Here is a 22,492-nt window from a genome sequence, read left to right as displayed (position 1 = left end):
CGGCCCCCTCTCACCGCTGCGGCCCGGCTCGCGCGGCGGAAGCGAGAGTCAGCACTGGGCGCCCGGAAACCCGCCTCCGCCCCGGGGCACGCTGGGAACTGGAGTCCGCTTCCGGCACAGCTACGGCGGGCCGGAAGGGGCGGCGGCGGACGGCGCCTGCGCACACCCAAGCTGTCCCCACGAGGAAGGCTCCTGGAAGCCAGGCCAGCCGAGAGCTGTCAGGGGGCGGTTGTACGGAAGCCCAGCTGTGTGGTTGTCTATCTAAGGTACTTACCTGGCTCCATCACTATAGTAGCCGAGCAGCTCACAGTGCTTAGTGTATTTCTTCTCACACCCGCTGTGGCAGGGCAGCACTATTATCCCCATTGTACAGATGGGAAACTGAGGCACGGAGTGGGGCAGGGACATACCCAATGTGACGCAGTACAGCTGGGACTAGATGCCACAACTCTACCCTCTCTTCACTGGACCACACTGCTCCTGATTGTGTTTGAAGCCCAGTCAGCTGGAATCATTCTTAAACAGAGTTCATATGGGGTTCAAAGCCCAGCACAGCTGGCCTGTGCCTCCCGAGTTCTGAGCAGCCACCCTCCCCGGTCTTCTAACCTTGCCTCACAATAGAGCTTTAGATGGGGAACATAGAAACCTAATGCTCCTCCTGTTGCAACTCCTGTTGAGGATGGTGCTGCCTTAAGGGAAGGGAACAGCCGCTTGTGTGCGTATCCTTTTTCGACAAAGTTTATATTTAATCAAAATAGAATCTCAGGCGGTAAGTACATTGCATGTGTCTTTCAATTTGCACCTGACCGTACAGGACACTGCAGGATCCTGCCAGCATTGCTAACTGGGTCTGGCTGGAAAAGATGAAGGGGTTTTGCCCACTCACTGGGGCAGCTGGCTGCTTACTTCCACTGTGGTGCGATCTGAGGGTGCTCAGCACTTTTAAAGAGCAAGCCCCTCGGCCATACTTCACGTTCTCCATCTCTGATACTTAAGTCCCATGGGAGGTAAGTGAAGAGTAATCTTCTCATTAACGTTGGGATCCCCTGATGAAATGAGCTACCCAGCCGTAATGCGGTGGCGAGATGTTTGCACAGACATGCGGCCTCATTCCGTGTTGCCCTCTACCTCATGTATTCATTCACACCAGTACCAAGCAGGTGCGCAACACTGATTTGGTAGTTTTCCACCCCCACTGCACAGGTACAAAAGGCGACACAAGATGCAGGGCGCCAGAGAACCAGCCCTCTTGCATCCAGCCAGCAGACACACAATCAAGGCCAAAGCAGAGAACACAGCACAGCATCATGACTGGCTTCTAATGAGGAAGCCTTGGCTGGGGAGAGATGGTGAACCTGACTGTCAGTCACGCTCAGGTCCCTTTGTGCTGCTCTGGCAGTGCAGAGGGACCTTAAAATGAGCAGAACCAGCTCCCTGGAAATCCTCCCTGCGCAGGAGCCACCCCAGCTGGTATGGAGCTTGCATAAGAGTTCGGTATCCACCCTGCTCCCTGTCTCCAGTGGAGGAGACATGGCTGGAACATACTGCAAGGGCCATTGGAGGCAGAGCAAAAATGAGAGTAGCCTTGAGGCTGTTCTGATTTACAGCAGAGGTCTGGCAAGCCCCCAGAACATGGGCAGCATAAAGGGGCTTCAAGTCACCTGAACCCCTAGCCCTAGGGGCATGGGCAGAGTGACCTCAAATCAGACTCAATGCATCGCTCCAAAGCACATTGCTGTCGCTTCCCGTGCTGCTCCCACAAGGACTATGCAGCCTTCAGAGGAAAACTCACACTGAAAGTATTTACAATAGTTTTACTTCCAAGAGCCCTATCAGTTGTCATGGTAACACAAACCCCAATCCTGTAGCTATACACTTGACAGCCAGCGCCAGAGTGAACGCAAAGGAGACGAGGCCGCAGGGATGAGACTATGGGAATCAAAGCTAGTCACCAAACCTATGGATATGTTAGGTGGGGGAGGAGGCTGAGTTTTGCAGGCCCTCCTGGTCTCTCTGCTCCTTCCCCTTCTTGTCGCTAGCCAGAAGCAAGTTCATGGATTCCTGCAAGCCTTCCAGGATGCTCAATTGTGCCAGAGCGATCTGGGTTTGGATCTGGATGTTGTTGTGCATGCACTCCAGTAGGCCGTAGCATTCCTGTGGCTGATGATCAGGGGCTGGAGAAAAAAGGGGCAAAGCGCTGGTTTGTTTCCCCCTTCCTCAAATGCTAAGTGATTCTTAATTCTATTGAAATTTTGCCTGTTTACAGAGACTTGCATCCCAGAACCTCGCTGTGCTGTGCCACAGCCCAGTGCACGGGGTATTATCCCCGTTTTACAAATGGGGAAACTGAGGCACCAAGCAGGGAAATGATTCGCCCAAGGTCACACAGACCTGGGAATAGATCCTAGGAGTCCCTGACGCCTAGTGCTTTGTCCTAACCACTAACCCTTGCTCCTGCCCAGAACCAGGATAGACTCCAGAAGTCCTGACTCCTGGCCCCCTACTCCTTACCGCTAGAGAACACTCCCTTCCCAAAACTGGGGTGGTCCCAACACTTACTGAATTTTTTCTGTCCTTTCCTGGCAGCCTGGGCACAGGGTAGACCTGGGCTGGGCCTCCGTTGGGAAGATGGAAGCTCAAGAAAGCTGGGGGAGGGTTTGGCAGGACATAGCTTCTTAAAAGAAGAGGAAGGGCCTTCGAAGTTATCCTCTCCTATCAAAAAAAGGCTTTGTATTACAAGGATGTTTTTCCCTATTGAATAATAATCCCTAGCTCTTGTACAACATTTTTCTTCAGTAGGACTCCAAGCACTTTACAAAGGAGGCAAGTATCATTATCCCCATTTTACAGATGTGGAAACTGAGGCACAGAGCAGCAACGCCCAAGGTCACTCAGCAGGTTGGGGGCAGAGCCAGGAGTGGAACCCAACTCCCAGTCCATCCACTCATCCACTGGGCTAATAGACTTACTATGTAGCATATTATGGATCTATTCCTTGTCACTTACGCTAGTGCAAAACACCACTATTCTGATCCGGTAGCATTTTACAGCAGCTTCGCACTGGTGAAAATGATGACAAAAGATGCAGGGCGATGAAAAATCAGGCTTTAGTTGTTAATGCTGCTTTGTAGACATTAGCCAATTAATCCCTACCCCAACTCCATGAAGGGACGAATCCTGATAATTTTACAGAAGGGGAAATTGAGGCATAGAGGATGACATGATTTGCCTGAGGCCACACAGCAAGTCGGTAGCAGAGCCTGGATCGGAACCCAGGAGTTCTGACTGTGCAGTCAGGAGCTCTAGCCACAACATCATACTGCCTCTCAGGTAATGTGTAGGACATACCATGGATAAAATACAGTTTTATATATATTCCTTTTTTTTGTTTGTTTGTTTTCTGTTTAAATGACAAACGGGGATCCCTAATAGAAATCACCCATTCTCAGAGTGCTGTACCTGCTTTGACATGTTACCAAAATGATATAGCCAATATATTATGTATTTTTAAGAGAATCCATACCTATACTAAAGTTAACCATTTTCCCCAGCAACCTCTATACTGAAATATATTAAAAACTGTAAGTTTTGTTCTTGGTGCATACAGAGAAAGTAGTATTTTGCTGAAGTTTGTGAAAATAATAACCAACTGATATAACTGTTGCTAGAAACTAGGTACAAATTTCCAACAACCTCGGATAGCAAGTACAGATTGCATTGGAATGGAAATCTTAGGGTAAGAACGGCACAAACTAATTTGGGGGAGTTTGGGGACCATGGTAAAAACCAAAGGTATATATACACCTCAGCAGTGAATTATATTTCCAGAACAATCCATGCTGCTGGTTGTATCCCCAGCTTGATGAAGTGGTAAAGTATTTAACTCTCATCTTTCTGTATTTGTGCAGACTGATCTTTGACTAACACTCGTGGGTTAACACATTTGGTTGACTGTGATTATTTGATGTCCTATTGTTAAAAGAACCTAATCTTAAAGTAACAAGCATTACCGTAAAAGTAGGTATAAAGATTGGGGATTTCAGATTGGGGAAATACGTACGTGGGTTTTGAGTGGATCGTCTCGCTGTGCCTGCAAAATAAATGACTGTTGTTACCGTGAGTTTCTATATTGATGGGATAACAAGACTCTTAAGGAAGAGTTCTTCTGCTGCTCGGATATCTTTTCTTTGCCATGAGCCATTCAAAACTGAGTGCCTGATTCTTCTTGACATTAATCTGCTTTAGACTACTACTCTGCCTGTGCAAAGGGACGCTACTGTGAGTATAACTAATTGATGATTTACGGCCCCTTTATACTGCCAGAGAGGTCCAATGGGGCTTTAGGGTAAATGAGAATAATAATCCCTAGCTCTAAACTTGAGCTTATCATCAGTAGATCTCAAAGCGCTTACAAAGGAGGTAATATTATCCCCGTTTTACAGATAGGGTAACTGAGGTACAGGGAGAGGAAGTGACTGGCCTAAGGTCACCCAGCAGGCCTGAAAGGCTGGGAACAGAACCCAGGTCATCTCAGACCTAGACCAGTGCTCTAGTCACTAGGCAACACTCTCCTATCTGCTTTTCATGAAAGTTAAGGATCTGTTCCTATAAAGGTACCCTCCACTCCCTTCAGAGCTCAGCACCCTTCAGAATCAGACCCTCACAGTATTGTCTGTACAAGCAAAGATTTGTAAAAATATCCCTTTCTCTTCTTCTGTTGTGCTATGTATCTATCATCAGCCAACCCACTGCTAGCTGCATTTCAGTGGTGGTATGTATACATACAATAATATGTAGCACAGTGATTCTCAAACTTTTGTACTGGTGACCCCTTTCACATAGCAAGCCTCTGAGTGTGACCCCCCCGCCTTATAAATTAAAAACACTTAAATATATAACACCATTATAAATGCTGGAGGCAAAGCGGGGTTTGTGGTGGAGGCTGACAGCTCGCAACCCCCCAATGTAATTACCTCACGACCCCCTGAGGGGGGGGGGTTGCGAGCTGTCCCAACCCTCAGTTTGAGAACCCCTGATATAGCACCTAACTTCTTCAAAGCAGTGTCCTCAACCCAGCCAGCAGCACCTATGCATAACCCTAATCCCATGCAGATTACATATACTCATAGCAGGAACTATATTGTATGACGCTGTAGTACAATCAGTATGCATATTATTTATTATTTGTATTGCAATAGAACCTAGGAACCTCACTCATGGACCAGGACTTCATGGAGGCAGGAGCTGTACAAATACAGAACAAAAAGATGGACCCTGTCCCCAGAGAGTTTATGTTTTGGCATGGGGAGCGTTTATATCAATTTCGCTGCAAAAGTTCCAATTTGGCCATTAAAGGTTGGCTTGTGTCTGAAGTAGAAATGCATTCAACATACTTTTCCAGTGTTGTTTTTCTTCCTGAGCATCTGTTTCTGGCTCCATCCGAGGAGGAGCAGAGCTTGTGCCTATGGAAAGGAAAGAGCTATGTTATCCAAGGGAATATTTTAAAGGAAGGAGGTTGGAAAGTCACAGACTCGAATGTAACTTTCTTCTTGGCTGTGTGTGCTAGCTAGAGACATATACTGTATTCTTTCTTTTTAAACTGTGGTGGTTAAAAAGAATGAAAAATTAGAACATACAAAGAGATTTTATATCGTAACAAAGCTGTGACCACTTGGAACTTTACAGTAGCAGCTATATGGGTGATTTACACCGTATAAATAGGTGGCTAGAGCTCAAACCCTTTGCTCCAAATGCACAGGCCCTTTGCTCTGAGGCTAAAGGAGAATCTTCATTAGATTGTAGCAGTATAGGGTCTCTGGCACACAACCGGACAGTTCTCTTTCCAGCCACAGTGGACTATGGCAACATGTGCATTGGCTGATTCATAGTAATGTTAACACAGAGAGAGAAAAAACACATTTACAAGTGAAGAACTTATTCTTACAGGGGCAATGGCTGTTTTTGCTCCATAAGTCCCGGCTGCACTGTGTATGGAGGGGAGCTGGGGTGGGGGGGGGGTCAGTGAGTGGCACCCAACACAACACTGGTCCCCAAAGAAAATATGCATCTAGGCCCCATGTTGTGCATACTGGACAGCTCTAGCACTGTCATATGGTCCAACATGGCTCATTAACAAACTACAACTCCCATGAAACACCTGGTAAGGCCTACAGCTCCCATCATGCTTCGGGAGCAAAACTACAGAGTGTGGCCCACGTAAGACTACAATTCCCAGCATGCCCAGGAGCAAGACTACAACTCCCATGATGCCCCAGTGTGAGGGAGCCGCTGGGTAGGACTACAATTCCCAGCATGCCTCGGTGGCAGGGACTACGACTCCTAGGGTCCCCCACAGGGCGAGAGCCAGCTGCTTAACGGCCTCTGCTCTCCTCCCCACTCGCCTCTACAGCCGGCGCGGCCGAGACCCGAGCGCGACGGACGCAGCCCGGAAGGCCGCAGGACCGGCTCCCCCTCTCTGTCCCTCCAACCGCTGCTCGCAGCTTGTACGCATGCGTCTCACCACGACCCTGGGCACTGCGCATGTGTGAAATCACCTCGTCCGAATAATCGCGCAGGCGCCGTCTCCCGGTTTTTTGAGGCGCATGCGCAGTATTCCCTGTCCCCTCCCAACGGTGGCCGTTCCAATCGAGGCCCCACGCGCGGGGAGTCACCGCTCAACCGAGCTTGTGGTGAAGTGGGGGGCGGGTCCTATACGTGAGGTCCTGTCTTCCTATTGGGTGCCGGGCGTTCGGCTCGGGCGGCGATTGGTGGACGCGGCGGCGGGCGGGGTAGGGTGTCGCGCGGCGCGGTGAAGCGGCGTTGTTCGTAGTGTGTCTGTCTCCAGAAGGTTCCGCGCCGGGTCCTCTGCTCCGCGTCGCCGCCAGGATGATGGGCCAGCGCCCCGTACTCGTGCTCAGTGAGTGTGAAGGGGGGGCCGCGCCGCGCCCCCGACTGTGTCTCCCCGACACCTCCCGCCCTTCCCCCACCCAGGGGCCTCCTGGAAACTTCCCCCCCGCCCCCATCGGGGTCTCCCATAACCCCCCCCCGCACCTTCTCCCTGGGCCCCTCCCGCCTGCCCCGCCTCATCCCCATCCCGCAGCCCCACCCCACGGGTCTCCCATACCCCCCCTCCCCCTTCCCATGGCTCCCCCCAGCCCCCCCATTTCCTCCTCGTGCCCATCCCCATCATCCATCACCTTTCTGAGTCATCCCCTCCATACAGCTCCTCCCTGCCCCACTGATCCATACAGCTCTATCCTGCTCCCCCCCATCCATACAGCTTTCCTCTACCCCCCATTTCCTTCTCGTGCCCATCCCCACCGTCCATCACCTTTCCTGAGTCATCCCCTCCATACAGCTCTCCCCTGCCCCCCATTTCCTTCTCGTTCCCCCTTGTGCCCATCTCCTCCCCCCTGCTCCCCCCCCCCGATCCATACAGCTCCCCCCTGCCCCATCGCCTCGCATGTCATTCTCTGTCGCCTGGGCCACTCGGGTTTCCTCTGGTCTTCCCTCATATTGTTCACCCCCCCAACACACACACATTGAGCCCCCTCCCTACCAAGTTCCACTCTCATTGGGGTCACTGCCTCTTATTGGGGTTTCTTCCCATTTGGGTCTCCATTGTTCCTCCTGTATGTTGGGTAACCTCCCACATTTCTCCTCCAACCTTTGGGTTATCCCCTACATATTCCCCACCCATTTAGGTTCCCCCTTCTTGTTTTACAGCCTCTCTCTTCTCATGTGTGTCCCACCAGATTGGTGGTGCTCTCCCATTCTGGTCTCTCCTGTATTAGGTACCTCCTATATTCCCCTCCCACCTTGGGCTCTCCCTAACCCTTTGTAGTCCTTTACATTGGTATTTCTTCCTATTTGGGTTCCCTTCTCACATTAATAAATCTTCTCCCCTCCCCCCCTTTGGGAGTCTTCTTTTGTAGCCCTCCTGTATTGAGTTTATTTCTGTTTTGGGGGGCGGGAGTTTTCACTCCTCCCTTCCGGTTATTTCACTCCACTTTTGTTTTCTCCCCTTCCCCACAAAAGGATTCCTTGCTTATCCAAGCTGGGCTTGCAATAAAGAAATGACATCACATTTAATATGGGTGGGGTTTCTTTGGGACAGACCCTTGTGATAGGAGATCACCTAATATGGGTGTTAGTCTCAGTTATGGGTATAATCAATACATATTGTTTTACGTATGGCAGGTTATGGGTCATTGAGGTGCAGTATGGAAACTTAACATTTATAATGTTATTCTACCTATTATGATGCTGGAGAAAAATTCCTTAAAACGATAATTTTTCAGAGTACCATAAAGTTACTATGTAGCAATTTTATAGTAGATTCTCAGGAATATTGACTCGTTTGAATCTTCAGTACTATTGGCCCTCTTTTGGTGACAAGTCAAGACATCTTATATAGTGCCTTATTTGGAAACCTAGTTTCTACTCATGAGACTTAAATAATGGAGACGACCTTAGAAATCTTTAAAAGAATTATATTAAAAAATAGCAACATTAAAGTAAGAGGGGAAGTTGGCATAATTTTATTCTGGTGGCTGTACATCTTGGGTACTCTCTTATTTAAATACATGGCTCCATAATTCATGTGCACATGAGTAAGATTGCATCATTGATATGTTGTCAGTATTGCCTCCTCAACATTGGATTTCCCATTGAGAGCTCACAAGATCAGTTATATTCATGCTGTGGCTATTTTTTGTTTTCTGCATGCCGTAGGTCAGAATACAAAACGTGAGTCTGGAAGGAAGGTTCAGATTGGAAACATCAGTGCAGCTAAGGTACTGTTTTATGCTACCAAGTATGTTCGCAAACTAGAAATCAAAAGCATAATGAACTTGGAACATTTTTAGCAGGTCCTTTGACTTCCCTATAGTCCACTTGTTGATATTTCTTTACAAATCTCAAATGAAGATATACCTAGCTCATAGAGCTGGAAAGGACCTTGATAGGTCATCGAGTCCAGCCCCCTGCCTTCACTAGCAGGACCAAGTACTGATTTTTGCCCCAGATCCCTAAGTGGCCCCCTCAAGGATTGAACTCACAACCCTGGGTTTAGCAGGCCAATGCTCAAACCACTGAGCTTCTCCCTTGCTGTGCTAAAATAACAGGTGCAATTGAATAGAACAACTTTTTATTCTAGTGATGACAGTGTAAAAAAAAAAAAAGAGTAGAAGAAAAATTAAACTTTAATCCAGAATGCTGCATAAATCTGAACCTTGACACCTTGTTTAGCAAGTAGTTTGGGGTGATGTCTGAGAAGATGATTAATTTAAAATATTGTGCCTGATCTCTGAATAGAGGCAGCTGTTGTTTTAACCTTTAAGCGGTATTGTCATGCCTAATTAAATCTTACTCTTGCTGCATCCAAGGAACTGTAAAATCATTGGGTCACTTATGTTAATTACAAGGTCTGCATTTTCTGTGTAGTAGGAGGGATTATTCAAGCCCATTTAGAATTTTGAAGCACTGAATGTGGTGTTAATGAAACCCTCACTGCTGGACCCAAGGGATTAAAGGGAGACAGTTTAGAGTCAGAATGGGTAGCCTCATATTTTAGAGTGCAGGGCAAAAATTGAAACATTAGACAAAGTCTGAATCAGTTCAGTTCTTCAGTGTTATTTACATGCAGTTCAAAAGTAGAAGCCACACACCCAATCCTTATAGCAACATGCACAGTGTGCCTAGGAATTCATAACCTCATGTGTGACATCTAGGTAATAAAATAATATATGGCTATTTAAGTCCTATCTATTTCTTTGTAAAGAGTTTTGTACTGGTAACTGGTATATAAAAGGCGCTCTGTACCATCAAACTCTAGTATATTGGTATGTAGCTACCTCAGTACTGACTAATTGCATGTATGTATTGAAACATTTCATGGGGCGATGCACAAAGAAGCAACCTTCATAGCCAAGGGTCCACCTAGTTCATTATCTTACCCCTGACTCTGGCTAATTCTGGATGTTTCGGGGGAAGGTGTTTACTTTTCACAAGGGACCGTTATCTATCAGCATATCTATGGGTAGTGCCTTCCTACCCTCGGGATTGCTTACATTTTTTCAGCAATTAATATCACAGTATTAAATCATGCATGAGCAGGACAACAGTTTAGTCCAGCTCGCTAGCTGGCTTTAAACTAAAGTGTGTGCCATCTCTATATATGCTTTCCTTACTATGTATACATCAAATGTTGCCTAACTAGTACTATTATAGTTATATTAGAAATAGGAGTTTCAGACCTTTCCTGTTCATGTTTAACTCTTGATGCTATCAGTTAGAATATATTGTCACTGAGTTTTAACACACAACGTTCATTCTTAGTGGCAAAGAGGTCTGGTAGGAAGAGGTTAATGAACTGAGGCAGTACAGACTAGGATTGAATTTTTCTCTCACCCACACTCTAAATATTTACATAGGTCACTTTTTGGTATAAAAACTGTAACATTCAGCTTAGTAGCTTATCACTTGATATTTTCTCTTCCCCTCCTCATGAGCTTTGCTTAAAAAAAAGGCAGAACATACATTAGTTATGAACAACTCCTGCATCATCTCATTTTTCTTTCATTTTAGACCATTGCTGACGTTATCCGAACATGTTTGGGACCAAGAGCGATGATGAAGGTAAGAGCTTTTGTTGTAGTCTTTGCACTAGACTCTGCCTAGAAATGCTGCGTATCTTAAAGATCAATCTAAATGCTGTTTCTCTTCTCTAATGTAGATGCTTCTGGATCCAATGGGTGGAATTGTGATGACCAATGATGGTAATGCTATTCTTAGAGAAGTGAGTCTTCAGTTTTGATACCTTTTTCTTAAGCAGATACTCAGTGATTTCCACATTACGTTGCCAGTGTACATTTGCAGTGATTTGGACAACTCTAGAAAATAATCATATCTAGCCCTTATGTAGTATTTAAAAACAGTATCCTCCCAACCCAGACAGAGGATGGACAATGAACTTGTTGAGTTCCTGTTGCTACTAATTTTCTCGTAACAGAACCACTTGTAGCCTCATTCTTGGCACGTAAATGTGTTTCAGGGTATATGCATATGTAACTTGTACAGATTTGCCTCTGGAGCTTATGTTACCTGGCAGCTGATAAATATTTAGTTGTCTTAAATTTAAAAACACAATAAATGTTGTTAATTTGAAATTCAGATCCCATTACATTGTTTCTCTTTTACTGTGGTTGGCCGAGAGGGTAAGTTTCAGTAGAGCTAACGAATGAGAAATATTTATACAAAAATATGTTGGTGGCAAAAAACAAACCCTAAACCAAGCCCACAACTCTGTAAAATCCTTATACAGTAGATTCTGCTTAATAGCAACCCTGTTCATAACTGTCCTGTAATCGAAAAGTTTTACCTAAAACCAATATTGTCCAATTGACTACAGTGTTAATTGGTCTAGGCTTGGCATTTATTGGTAACTTTTTTTGCCATGAGGGCCCCTGGCACCCTCACTCCATGTGGAAAGCCTAGCTGCTGGCAGATTTGCAAGACTGCAGCCAGGGATAGAAGTGCTTGGATGTGCACAACCTGGGCTGTGGGCAGGTCAGCAGTGGAGAGAGGGCCTGCTGCCCAGAAGTCTGAGCTTTCCATGGGGAGTGAGAGCACTGGGGCCCTGTGGGGCGGAATGGTACCTCTCCCTGCTCTCTCCAGGCTGCATCCTGCTCTGACATCAGGTACTGTGCAGCCCCAGTGCTTCCTTCCCCAGCTGCAGCCCTTGAAAGCAGGTTTGCAGGGCTGCAGCCCTGGAAGGAAGCGCAGGGGTGGGCCAAACGCTGGCTACAGGCAGGTTTGTGGTGCCACTGCCAATGAAGGCATGTCCCAGCGCTCAGTCTTACTAGCGACTGCTGGTTAGTAGCAGCCTCTCAGTGGACGGCTAAAAGTTGCCAAGTGAAATCTGCTGTAGCTGTACAAAGACCTTCCCTCACAGAAGCCCATGGAATTAGAAGCTTGACGTGGGATTATTGCAAATGGAGCTCTGTACAAGAAGAGTTGGACTCGGAGATCAGTTATGCCCAGTGAATTTGCCAGAAATTGAGGAGAAGAAGGTTCATATTTAATTCACTTCCTTTCTCTGGTCTGAGGAAGAGTCTCATGTGACAGAGGAGTTACAATTGCTAATTTTGCGGTTAAATTCTCTTAAGTGCACATATGCCCCCAAGAGTAGAATTTGCCTCATTGTCTGAATTTTGTCTTTGTGTCATTGTGACACTAATTTATTAGTGCCAATAGTGGTAGGTGTTTTACTGACATGTTAGAGGCAAGGTCCCTGGCCTGGAACATTTACAATTTGTATAATTCCTATTAAATACTGATAACTGACAGTTTTACGGATGACACCTTTGTTCTAATTGAAAAGGAAAATGTGTATTGTAGGGTAAGTCAACTTACGCAATTCTATTGGTCTATTTGCTTGGGATGAGTAAAATATCACTAGTTGATTTTCATTATCCTTGCTTAACACAAGTTGATTTTGCACTTGGGGTAATACATTTTCATAATGGTTTTGCAAGGCTGGTGTAACTTCCACATCAATTTATTGTTATAATTGTTTGTTGCATGCATCACTGGCTACTGGCTTTCACCAACTGAGGCCTTCAGAAAGAGAGACACCAACCATTGCTGTCTTTCCACGCAAATATTTTTTTAAATATCAAGAATATTCCTAGTGCCTAAAAATCTGCTGGAGATGTGACATAAATAACATTTTATCTTCTGCCTTAGTATTGGGAAGAAAATTCTTTGCCAAGATGGAGTGAAACCCCTTTCCGTGCTCACAACTCACTTCAAATTTTCCATTCCTGCTAAATGTGAACAAGTACCTTGCATTCTAGACCAAGTGTTCCATTGTGTTTTCTTCCCTGCAGATTCAGGTCCAGCACCCAGCTGCAAAATCCATGATCGAGATCAGCCGTACTCAGGATGAAGAGGTTGGAGATGGGACCACATCTGTAATTATCCTTGGTGAGGACATGCTTTAAATCAAGGAGGGATTGCAGCTAAAGTTTTTTGTATTTTGGTTAATACATCTATGGCAAAGCGATATTCGTTTTAACATTCACATTGATGCTCTTCTATTTGTGAGATATTGACAAATGCTGACTCAGGTTAATTATGAGCCACTTTGTCTAAGCCTGGCTTCTATCTTTGGCAAGCAAAGTGGAAACTTTGGACAACTTGCCCTGTGGATTGATGTATGGCTAAAGGCTAAGCATTTTGCTTTTGTGTACCAATTTTCTGTGGTTTGGCCCTGGGGAGTTACTATCTAAGGGGCACCTCCTTCTCTCTCCTCCCCCCAATATGCCTCCAAGCATTGCGGTCATTTAAAATTTTCTTTCCTCTTGCACGCTGAGTTTGTGAGAGTCTCCTGCTAAGGAACCCACGCCTCTCATTTGTTGATGGGGATGCAGGGAGCATGCTCAGAGCATCCCTTAACAGTTTTATGCTAGGGAAAGCATAAATATGATGGGTTTTTATCACCAAAATGAGCTAGGCCATTTACATACAAGTAAAGGTATGTCTACACGGGGGGGACATGGCAGTGAGTCTGAGCCCAGGTCAACTGAGTCATAGAATATCAGAGTTGGAAGGGACCTCAGGAGGTCATCTAATCCAACCCCCTGCTCAAAGCAGGACCAATCCCCAAATGGCCCCCTCAAGCATTGAACTGACAACCCTGGGTTTAGCAGGCCAATGCTCAGAACACTGAGCTATCCCTCCCCCCTTGAGCTATCCCTCCCCCGGGTTCGCGCTGCAGGGCTTACGCTGAAGCCCTGGGCTCTGAGACCCTCCCCTCCCACCAGGTTTCAGAGGCCGGGCTCCGGCCTGAGCCTAGATGTCTACACTGCTATTTTTCATCCCACAGCGCAAGCCCCACAAGCCTGAGTCAGTTGACCTGGGCTCTGAGACTCGTTGCCATTGGTCTTCTTTAGCTGAAGACAATTCCCTGCCCTCAAGAGTTTATATTCTAGTTTAAGCAAATGATCATGATTAAATATGGAAGAGATGTGTTGGTGATTACAAGGCTCCTAGAATAGGTAGCAGATGCTTTAGGTGTCCCTTATTTGATGTGCCACCAGTTCCCACTAACTTGTCTTTGTTTTTTGTTTAGCTGGAGAGATGTTGGCTGTTGCCGAGCACTTCCTAGAACAGCAGATGCATCCAACTGTGATCATTGGTGCATATCGTAAAGCTCTGGATGATATGATCAGCAGTCTGAACAAAATCAGGTGAGCAGTGCTGTTTGGGTTTGGAGTTATTTCTCTGTGCAATTCTGGGTAAAGATGAAACTCTGGTGATTCAGCCCAGCAAAGTGTAACTCAGAGGGAGGTCTAGAAACCAGTTTGTATAGCCACATAAGTTAGCAAGTGTCAATGGTAATAAAGTAAACCTAGTTCTCATGGGTTTATTTGGGAGGGAGGATGTTATAGACGAGTATTTCTGTGTTTCAGTCTGTTAATTATCACAGTACATTGAATAGATATTTGAATGGCGGTACCTCCGGGCTATTGTCTCTGAGCAGACCCACAGTAATTTTGATTATTGCTAAGCATGTCTGATCTTTAACCATCTTTCAGTGTGGGGAAGATCACTCCCTATAGGGAATAGTCTTGCAATTTCAGAGAGCTGGACTGGGTTATTTAATAAATCTTTTCCTTCTGTACTGTGAGTAATATCCCGTGTGCTGTTTGTTCTTTGCTCTAGCACTCCAGTTGACGTGAACAACAGAGAGATGATGCTGAATATAATAAAGAGTGCTATAAACACCAAGGCGATAAGCCACTGGTCTGACTTGGCCTGCGGCATTGCTCTTGATGCTGTCAAGACTGTGGAGTTTGAGGAAAATGGCAGAAAGGAAATTGACATCAAGAATTATGCAAAAGTAGAAAAGGTAAGTATGCTTTGGACCCTCGCTTGTTTCTGTATCTCTCTCGCTAATGGCAGAGCAATTTTCTGAAGCTACAATGTATGCTCTGTGTGTACAGCATCTAGCTTAATGGGGTCCCTTCCATTACTGAGGCTACTACGCACTATAATAATATAAATACTAAATAATATTAATGTAGGACCTTGTGGGAAAGGTTTTGTATTCTGCTGCTGCTAAAGTCAACAGGAACTCAGTCCTTATATATTCTACTTTGTGCTATCTTTGATGCTGTAGCACAATGAAGGGAATGGAGTTTGGGGAAGGAATTAATTTCAAGGTTTTAGAAACCAGGTTTGCCAGATGAAAAAAAGTAATATTGATGGGAGAGGGGGATATCTGATTTTTCAGACTTCCAAGAAAGTATCACAAATAACGGAATGTAAGTGGTCCCTTCTGTGTCTTCTCAGGTACTAACAGTTTAGGCCAGCTTGCAGTAATTCCCCTAGTATGGTCTACCATGACCGGAACAAGTCATAAGTAGTTAAGACAGAGTGCACATTCTGTTTTCAGTACTGAAACGAAGTACAGTTTTAAGCCCATTCATTTCATTTCAAAAGCACAGACACACATTTTCATGGGATAGACTTCTGAGAGCTTTCCATTCTGCTCCTGCGCTTATAGGCTTGTGCTCTTATAAAGTAATACTTAAAAATAAAGGCATTGGAGCCAGTATTCAGCCTTGTAGAGAGGAGAACTGATCCTCTAGTGGTTAGAGCATTGGGAGGCCTGTGTTCTACTCCTGGCTGTGCCACTGAGTTGTGTGGCCTGGGGCAGGTCACATGACCACTTTGTGCCTCCGTTTACTGATCTGTATGATGGGGATAACTACTTCAGAGGAGACTAGTGATGCTAATGTGTTTGAAAGGTACTATTGGACAAGGAGAAGTCTTATTTTGGAATTCAGTTTTCAAAGGTGAATGTCTAAAATTAGGCATCCAAGTGTGGAAACTTAGCCTGTTATACTGTATAGTGGAAAAGGACAACAATCAAAACTAGAAGCCACGCGTTGGTTCCAAGAATGCTGTGGGATTGCAAAAGGGGTAATAAGCCAGTGCGTCAAACATAAAGTGTGCAAAAGGAATGGTGAAGAAATAGGGCTAAAACTTAAGGACAAGTGGAGCCAGCTTTACACCAATATTTAGGCTCCTGGGGGGAGGATTTACGAAAGCACCTGGGTAGGTTCAGTGCCTAACTCCCATAGAGAATCAATGGGAGTCCGGTTCCCAATCTGTGTAAGTGCTTTTGTAAATTGTAGGAACCTATTAGGTGTCTAAATACCTTTGGGAATCTCTCCCCAGCCTTCTAAAGGGCCTTACAATTTGTTAGAGGCAACTAATTCCTCCTTAAGTATAAACTGGTTTGTTTGCTGTAATTTTAAAAATAAATTCATGCTAGAGATTAAAATCTGCCAAATTTGTATCGGTTTCCCAGTCATCTGGAGAGTTACTTGTCTTCTCATTTGCTTCGATAACTCTCACCTCTGCCCTGCATGTGTCTGTCAGATTCCAGGTGGCATAATCGAAGACTCTTGTGTCTTGCGTGGAATCATGGTAAACAAAGACGTAACTCACCCAAGGATGCGTCGCTATATCAAGAATCCACGCATTGTGCTTCTGGACTGTTCGCTGGAGTACAAGAAAGGAGAGAGCCAGGTAAGGCAGGTCTTGTGTAAAGATGTCTGCAGGTCTTTGTATGATGCTAGTGAAAAGAGCCAACAATGCCATAATGGGTAAGGCGTTTTGAATGTTTTCTTCTGCTTCTTGAGGGTTTGTTGCAGCTCAAGACTTGCATAGAGCCAAGTATGAGTAGAAAGTAGGTAGAAACACTTCCCCATCCTAATTAACAGTGAAACACTCTGGTGCTAACACTAATGGAAAGACATTACACCAAGGCTTACTCATCGGATCAACAGCTTTTCATTGGGTACTACTGATTCCTTTCACCTCTTCTCTGTTCAGTCTGTCTTTGCCCCAGTTGAACGGACAAGAAAAATGGAGTATGATTGTTTTAGCTAAGGGACATGCATTGCATTTACGTTAAAACCTTGGAGAAAGAGACTAAGCCCCTTAAACCTCTTTCTCTGCAGACTGATATTGAAATTACCCGTGAGGAAGACTTTGCACGCATCCTGCAAATGGAGGAAGAATACATTCAGCAAATCTGTGAGGACCTGATAAGGGTCAAACCGGATCTCATCATCACAGAGAAAGGAATCTCTGGTAATGTATATGATTGAGTGTAGTGATGGACAAATATAACCGTAGTTGTGTTTCAACATGATCCTTTAGTGTTAACAAGTGAGAGAGTGGTAACAAGTTCTGAATATTGCCTTTCAGAGAGCAAATATTAAAGCAGGCTCTTAGATTTATGGAGTGCTAAAGATCCTCTCACTCTGTAGACGGCCAGGGTGGGTAGGTAAAAAATAAATCTCCAACTTGTTAATTTTTCTGGACGTGTAGCTTGTTTAGGGTAACTACCACCCTCCCCCCGTACACATGCTTATTGGGAAGCTTGCGATTCCACTGGTTAGTCAGTCAGATGTTGCTATACTTATCCAGTAGGATGCATAGTCTGTATGATTTATTTTAAGCTGATGGCTGACCCCTGTGATTCCAGTGGATGCTTAACTTTCCTCAGGGTTTGACCCATGGTTTGGTAATGCATTTAACACTATTGAGAACAAGAACCTAGTAGAATATAGAGGAGCTGGGTCTGGAATGTTTAATATAGTTTTATCCAAGCACCACTGGAACATTTTTCTTTGCTGTTGGTTTAGGAGAAGTGTTGAGCACTAGGTTCTTTTCTTTCCATAATCTTTGGTGTAGGTTTCCAGCGTGGTGATAAACCTTAAACCAAACCTGTGTAAAATAACTTCTGTCAAACTTGGTTTCAGACTTGGCCCAGCACTACCTGATCAGAGCCAACATTACAGCTATCCGCAGGGTGAGGAAAACAGACAACAATAGAATCTCCAGGTGAACAGACCTTCATTGTTGAGAGCCACATTGCGCAGCCCTCACTCGCGTTGAATAGTATTTACACACATGCATAGCACTGTTGATTTCAACAGGACTCTCACTGTTACCCCCAGCTCTCACTTAATCGCGTGTTGCGCTTCTGCTTACAAACTAGTTTGGACATTTAGGGCATGGACTGTCTTTGTATCGCACCCAGCAGAGTGGGGCCCTGATCATATAGGGCCTCTCCACTCTACTGCAATCCAAACCACAGCGAAGGATTTCTGTTTTGTTCCTTTGTGGCAGGGCCTGTGGAGCTCGCATTGTGAGCCGCACAGACGAACTGCGTGACGAGGACGTGGGGACTGGAGCCAGGCTTTTTGAAGTTAAGAAAATAGGAGATGAGTATTTCACCTTCATCACAGATTGCAAAGACCCCAAGGCCTGCACTATCATGCTGCGTGGAGCCAGCAAGGAAATCCTAGCAGTAAGTTATGGCATGATAGACCTTCCCTTGATGCCAGGAGGCAGAGTTCCCTGGAAAGACGCTTACGAATTCATCATCATGGCATCTTTCTAATTGCCATGCAGAGCCATCTCATGTGACAAGATTTACTGCTAGCAGATCTCTCCAAATTGTGACATGGTTTGGAAAAATGGGGGAGTTGATGGTTTACAAGGAATTCTAGCCTTAAACACTGCATAGGAAAAGCAAAATCTATATTTCCCAGAGTAAACAATTGACCAGTGGACATCTGTGTGGCCTTTAATAGCACTTCACCTATGACCGCTTCTTCTGTGTAGGATGTTAAAACACCTTTCAAATAGATCTTTTATGTTAAAATCGTTTCATAGAGTTTAAGGCCAGAAGGAACCATTTAGATCATCTAGTCTCACTTTCTGTATATCACAGGTCATTGAATTTCACCCTGTATTGAGCCCAAAAACTTAGACTAAAGCATTTCAGCGCTCAGGAGGCAAAAATGATGTGTGGCATAAGGAGAGAACAAGTTGCCACCAATGCCCAAGGGCACTGCAATGGCAGCGAATTGCATAGGTGAAGTATGCCCAGGTGAACCCAACACTCCCCATGCTGCAGAGGAAGGAACCCTCCCACCCCCCAAGGTGCATTCATGCCAGTCTGATCGGAGTGAAAATTCCTTCCTGACCCCAAATCTGGCAGAGAGAAGTAAAATGAGGCCCATAATGGTCACCTGACTTATCTAAGACATACTGAACTAACTTGGTGGCTCCCAGATTTGCGAGTAGAACACAGATCTGCTGGTGCTTAAACCTGCAAGCCTTGCTGCCTCAGATGAGAACTTGAAGCAATATTGACTGTTCCTGTATATAGGAGCCATATCATATTGGTGCCGATTTTAATATTGGCCTTATTCTATGGTCCTCACTGCTCTGTAGCCTCTGTCATGCTGCTGTTGTGCTTTAAATAAGCAAACCTGCAAATCTATCACATCTTTGCCTTTTTCTTTTTTCGCAGGAGGTGGAACGCAACCTCCAGGATGCCATGCAGGTGTGTCGTAATGTCCTAGTAGACCCTCAGCTGGTGCCAGGAGGGGGCGCTGCAGAGATGGCTGTTTCTCACGCTTTGACAGAGAAGTCTAAAGTCATGACAGGAGTGGAGCAGTGGCCCTACCGTGCGGTCGCCCAGGCTCTGGAAGTCATTCCAAGGACACTGATTCAGAACTGTGGAGCCAGTACCATCCGCCTGCTGACCTCACTAAGAGTAAGGGTATAGTCCATGGGATTCTAGCTGGCAGGAAAAACTTCTCCAAAGAGCTAGTTACTATCAGCCTCTTTTTTTTTCAGCTATAAAATATATTTTCATCTTGGAAATCCTAGCTCGTTGTGTGAGTAGAAATAGCATGACAGATCGTTTGGTAGTGGTAGCATGACAGATCGTTGGGAACCTAGATTTAAGCTTTGTAACAGGTTTTTACAAAGCCTAATACACGCAGACACAATCTCCAAGTTGTGTTCGTTAAATCAATGGAAGATTATTTTGCGTTTCTCTGCAATGTTTGTACCCAGATATTGCAGCTTTGGCTAGTGCATGAGAACCTGAAAGTGAAACTGACTAGTCTAAACTGAGTAAATATGCCAAAATTAAGCAAATGACGTAGAAGATTTAGAAATAAATGTTTAGTTTTATTTACACTTAGTCTCAGATCTTACTAACAAAGCTGGTGAGTTAATTTGTCTTTGGTTGATGACTCTAAATCTAGTTAGTGTTTAGTGCAGTTTCAGTGCTGTTCTCCATATAAATAAAACGGCTGTCCCTTTAAAACTTAGACATGTTTAAAATCATCATGATTCCTTGCTATTTGCATAGAAGACTGAGGGAACGAATGAATCAGTGTTTCAGATTTCCTTCAGAAAGATGGGTTGGTTTGAGACCTTATTACCAATTTATTACAGGCAAAACACACTCAGGAAGGCAGTCAGACTTGGGGAGTAAACGGCGAGACTGGCGCCTTAGTGGACATGAAGGACCTGGGGATCTGGGAGCCTTTAGCTGTCAAATTACAGACCTACAAGACAGCTGTGGAGGTAAGGAAGCAACCGATGAGTGATTGTGTGTCACTGACCTTCTGTGCTTGAGTGTCTAGAGCAGGAAATGGTGTGCGAGAAGGGAAGAAATTGCCACGGTCTCTCCATACCTACAAGGTTGGTAGATATTGTGGCCCATGCTATCTATGGCTGGGTGTTGCCACAGTCTCAGAGAAATCCAGGTCAAAAAACATACCTCTGGGATCCAGTTGGTAGGACTGTGTGTACTGCATCGTGGTTAACTGATTGGTTTGATCAAACGACCCTTTCCTCTCTTCCCCATAGATTAAGATTTGAACATTCAGTAGACTGGTGGTGTGTGGTAGATTAAACCAGTTACTCTCTCCCTTCCTGCACGTCACCAGAAAATTTTAAACATTTTCCCTATCAACTTCGTCTCCCAGCCAAGTTCCAGTGGGTCTAAATGCCTTCCACCTAGTTACACTAGGATTCAATATTTTCAGTACTTCCCACCACGTCGTGTTGCCGTTTGCTGTTAAAGCAGCTACCATGTTCCACCGCAGAGGTGGCCGCATTGCGGTAAGGTGTGACGTACTTTGGGACTCAACAGGATTGAAGTATGTGTGCTTGGGTTGACTGTTGTTCTTCTGTGATACAAATGTACAAACTACCAAGAGCTGAAAGCAAAGGCTGCTGATCAGATTTAAAAGCAGGCATTGCAGTAATTCAGAGCGGCATTCAGTGGGGTCCCCCCTGGATTGAGCACAGGTTTTTTTACACCATTTCAAATTGGTTTAAGAATCAAATAAGTTAAATTGGTGGGAATACGGTGCGGTCAAGCCCTAAGCAAAAGCTGGCTACTTCAGCAAGGAGCCCAAGCTGCAGCACATCCTCTCACTGACCCGGCCCTGGGATTTTTCTCCCCAGACTGCCGTCCTCCTCCTCCGTATCGATGACATCGTTTCGGGGCATAAGAAAAAGGGTGATGATCAAAGCAGATCGACTGGAGCTCCAGATGCAGCCCAGGAGTAAGAGGAGATTGAGGAACCATGCGCCTTGAACTACAGCATGGAAACAGCCTAACAAAATTACCGCTGCATCTCCTCTGCCTGAGCTTGGGCCTGGACACAGTCTGAGTATTGAGTATTAGTTTGTCTGAAGTCAGTGGGTGGGAGGGAAGGTCCATGACTGTGGGGAACGGGCTGCTGTCACGTGTGCGTCCCTCTCCTGTTTGGAGATACTGACACTTAATTTAAGTATATACTGTGTAACTTCTGCTGTTTGCTTCAACAATAAAACGTGTCACTCCTGTTCGGTCCCTTGTGTCTATATCTAACGTGACTCGCTAGCCTGGAGCTGCGAGGTGGGGTGTTCGGTTAGCCATTTCCAGAGTGGAGACAACTGGTCTCCGGCAGGCCTCTTTCAGAAATCCAGTGTCTCATCCCTTAGCATGAAATCCTTCCTAATGCGCTGGTCCACTGGAATATCCCACTGTGCCCTTTCTTAAGAATTTCCGTTACTAGCAACTATGATTGAAACCATGCCAGTGCTGTCCTAATAAAGGGATAAATCCCCTATGGGGAGTGGAGGAAAAGCAAAACTTGGATGGGCTTTGGGGGATCCCTGAGGTTTGGGGGATTTAACACCTATTGTGTGTCCCCCCCCGACCACCCCAAAAGGGGTCTGAAAGAGGCACTATTATATATGGTCTTTACGAGCAGCACCGAAGGCATCATGTCTATTTCAAAACCACCCGTGACCATGGCTCCTGTGCTGGCAAATTCAGAGCTGGCCAGGCAGACGGAAATCTGTGCTCTCCAGGGCGGAGGTTCATCAGGGGAGGGCAGGAAACTTGAGTTGTTCTTGCCATTCTCAGTTGGTTCCATCTCCCAGACTGTCAGTTCCCCCATATTTGATTAAGTCCTGTGCCCCCTCCCTCATCTGAGGGGTAGACCTTCTGTTACTTGGTGGGCACTGGCCACTAATCTAAGTAGGATGGCATCTTTCACTGGCACTAAATAAAATGTAAAATCTTAAGGTTAGGATTTGGATGCCC

The 22,492-nt window shown here is 45.5% G+C and overlaps 2 protein-coding genes across 2 annotated transcripts; one reads left to right on the top strand and one right to left on the bottom strand.

Annotated features, from left to right (window-relative positions):
• Positions 1-1,894: 1,894 nt before the first annotated feature.
• TSACC (TSSK6 activating cochaperone) lies at positions 1,895-5,457 on the bottom strand. The gene is made up of 4 exons (XM_024203458.2): positions 5,394-5,457; positions 4,061-4,090; positions 2,560-2,712; positions 1,895-2,174 (listed from the first exon to the last, which is right to left on the bottom strand). The coding sequence occupies exons 1-4, from the start codon at positions 5,437-5,439 to the stop codon at positions 1,969-1,971; spliced, it is 435 nt and encodes a 144-aa protein (XP_024059226.1). The 5' UTR covers positions 5,440-5,457; the 3' UTR covers positions 1,895-1,968.
• A 1,314-nt stretch (positions 5,458-6,771) lies between these two features.
• CCT3 (chaperonin containing TCP1 subunit 3) lies at positions 6,772-21,747 on the top strand. Its single transcript, XM_026656302.2, has 14 exons — positions 6,772-6,916; positions 8,734-8,795; positions 10,588-10,638; positions 10,736-10,798; positions 12,891-12,987; positions 14,135-14,252; positions 14,728-14,914; positions 16,453-16,602; positions 17,037-17,169; positions 17,844-17,925; positions 18,214-18,394; positions 19,406-19,651; positions 20,344-20,475; positions 21,364-21,747. Exons 1-14 carry the CDS (start codon positions 6,886-6,888, stop codon positions 21,466-21,468), a joined length of 1,638 nt encoding a protein of 545 aa, XP_026512087.1. The 5' UTR covers positions 6,772-6,885; the 3' UTR covers positions 21,469-21,747.
• Positions 21,748-22,492: the final 745 nt, after the last annotated feature.

Source organism: Terrapene carolina, unplaced genomic scaffold (genome assembly GCF_002925995.2).
Source record: "Terrapene carolina triunguis isolate 2854851 unplaced genomic scaffold, T_m_triunguis-2.0 Scaffold227, whole genome shotgun sequence".
NCBI lineage: Eukaryota > Metazoa > Chordata > Testudines > Emydidae > Terrapene > Terrapene triunguis.
This window is presented reverse-complemented; position numbering and strand designations above follow the sequence as displayed.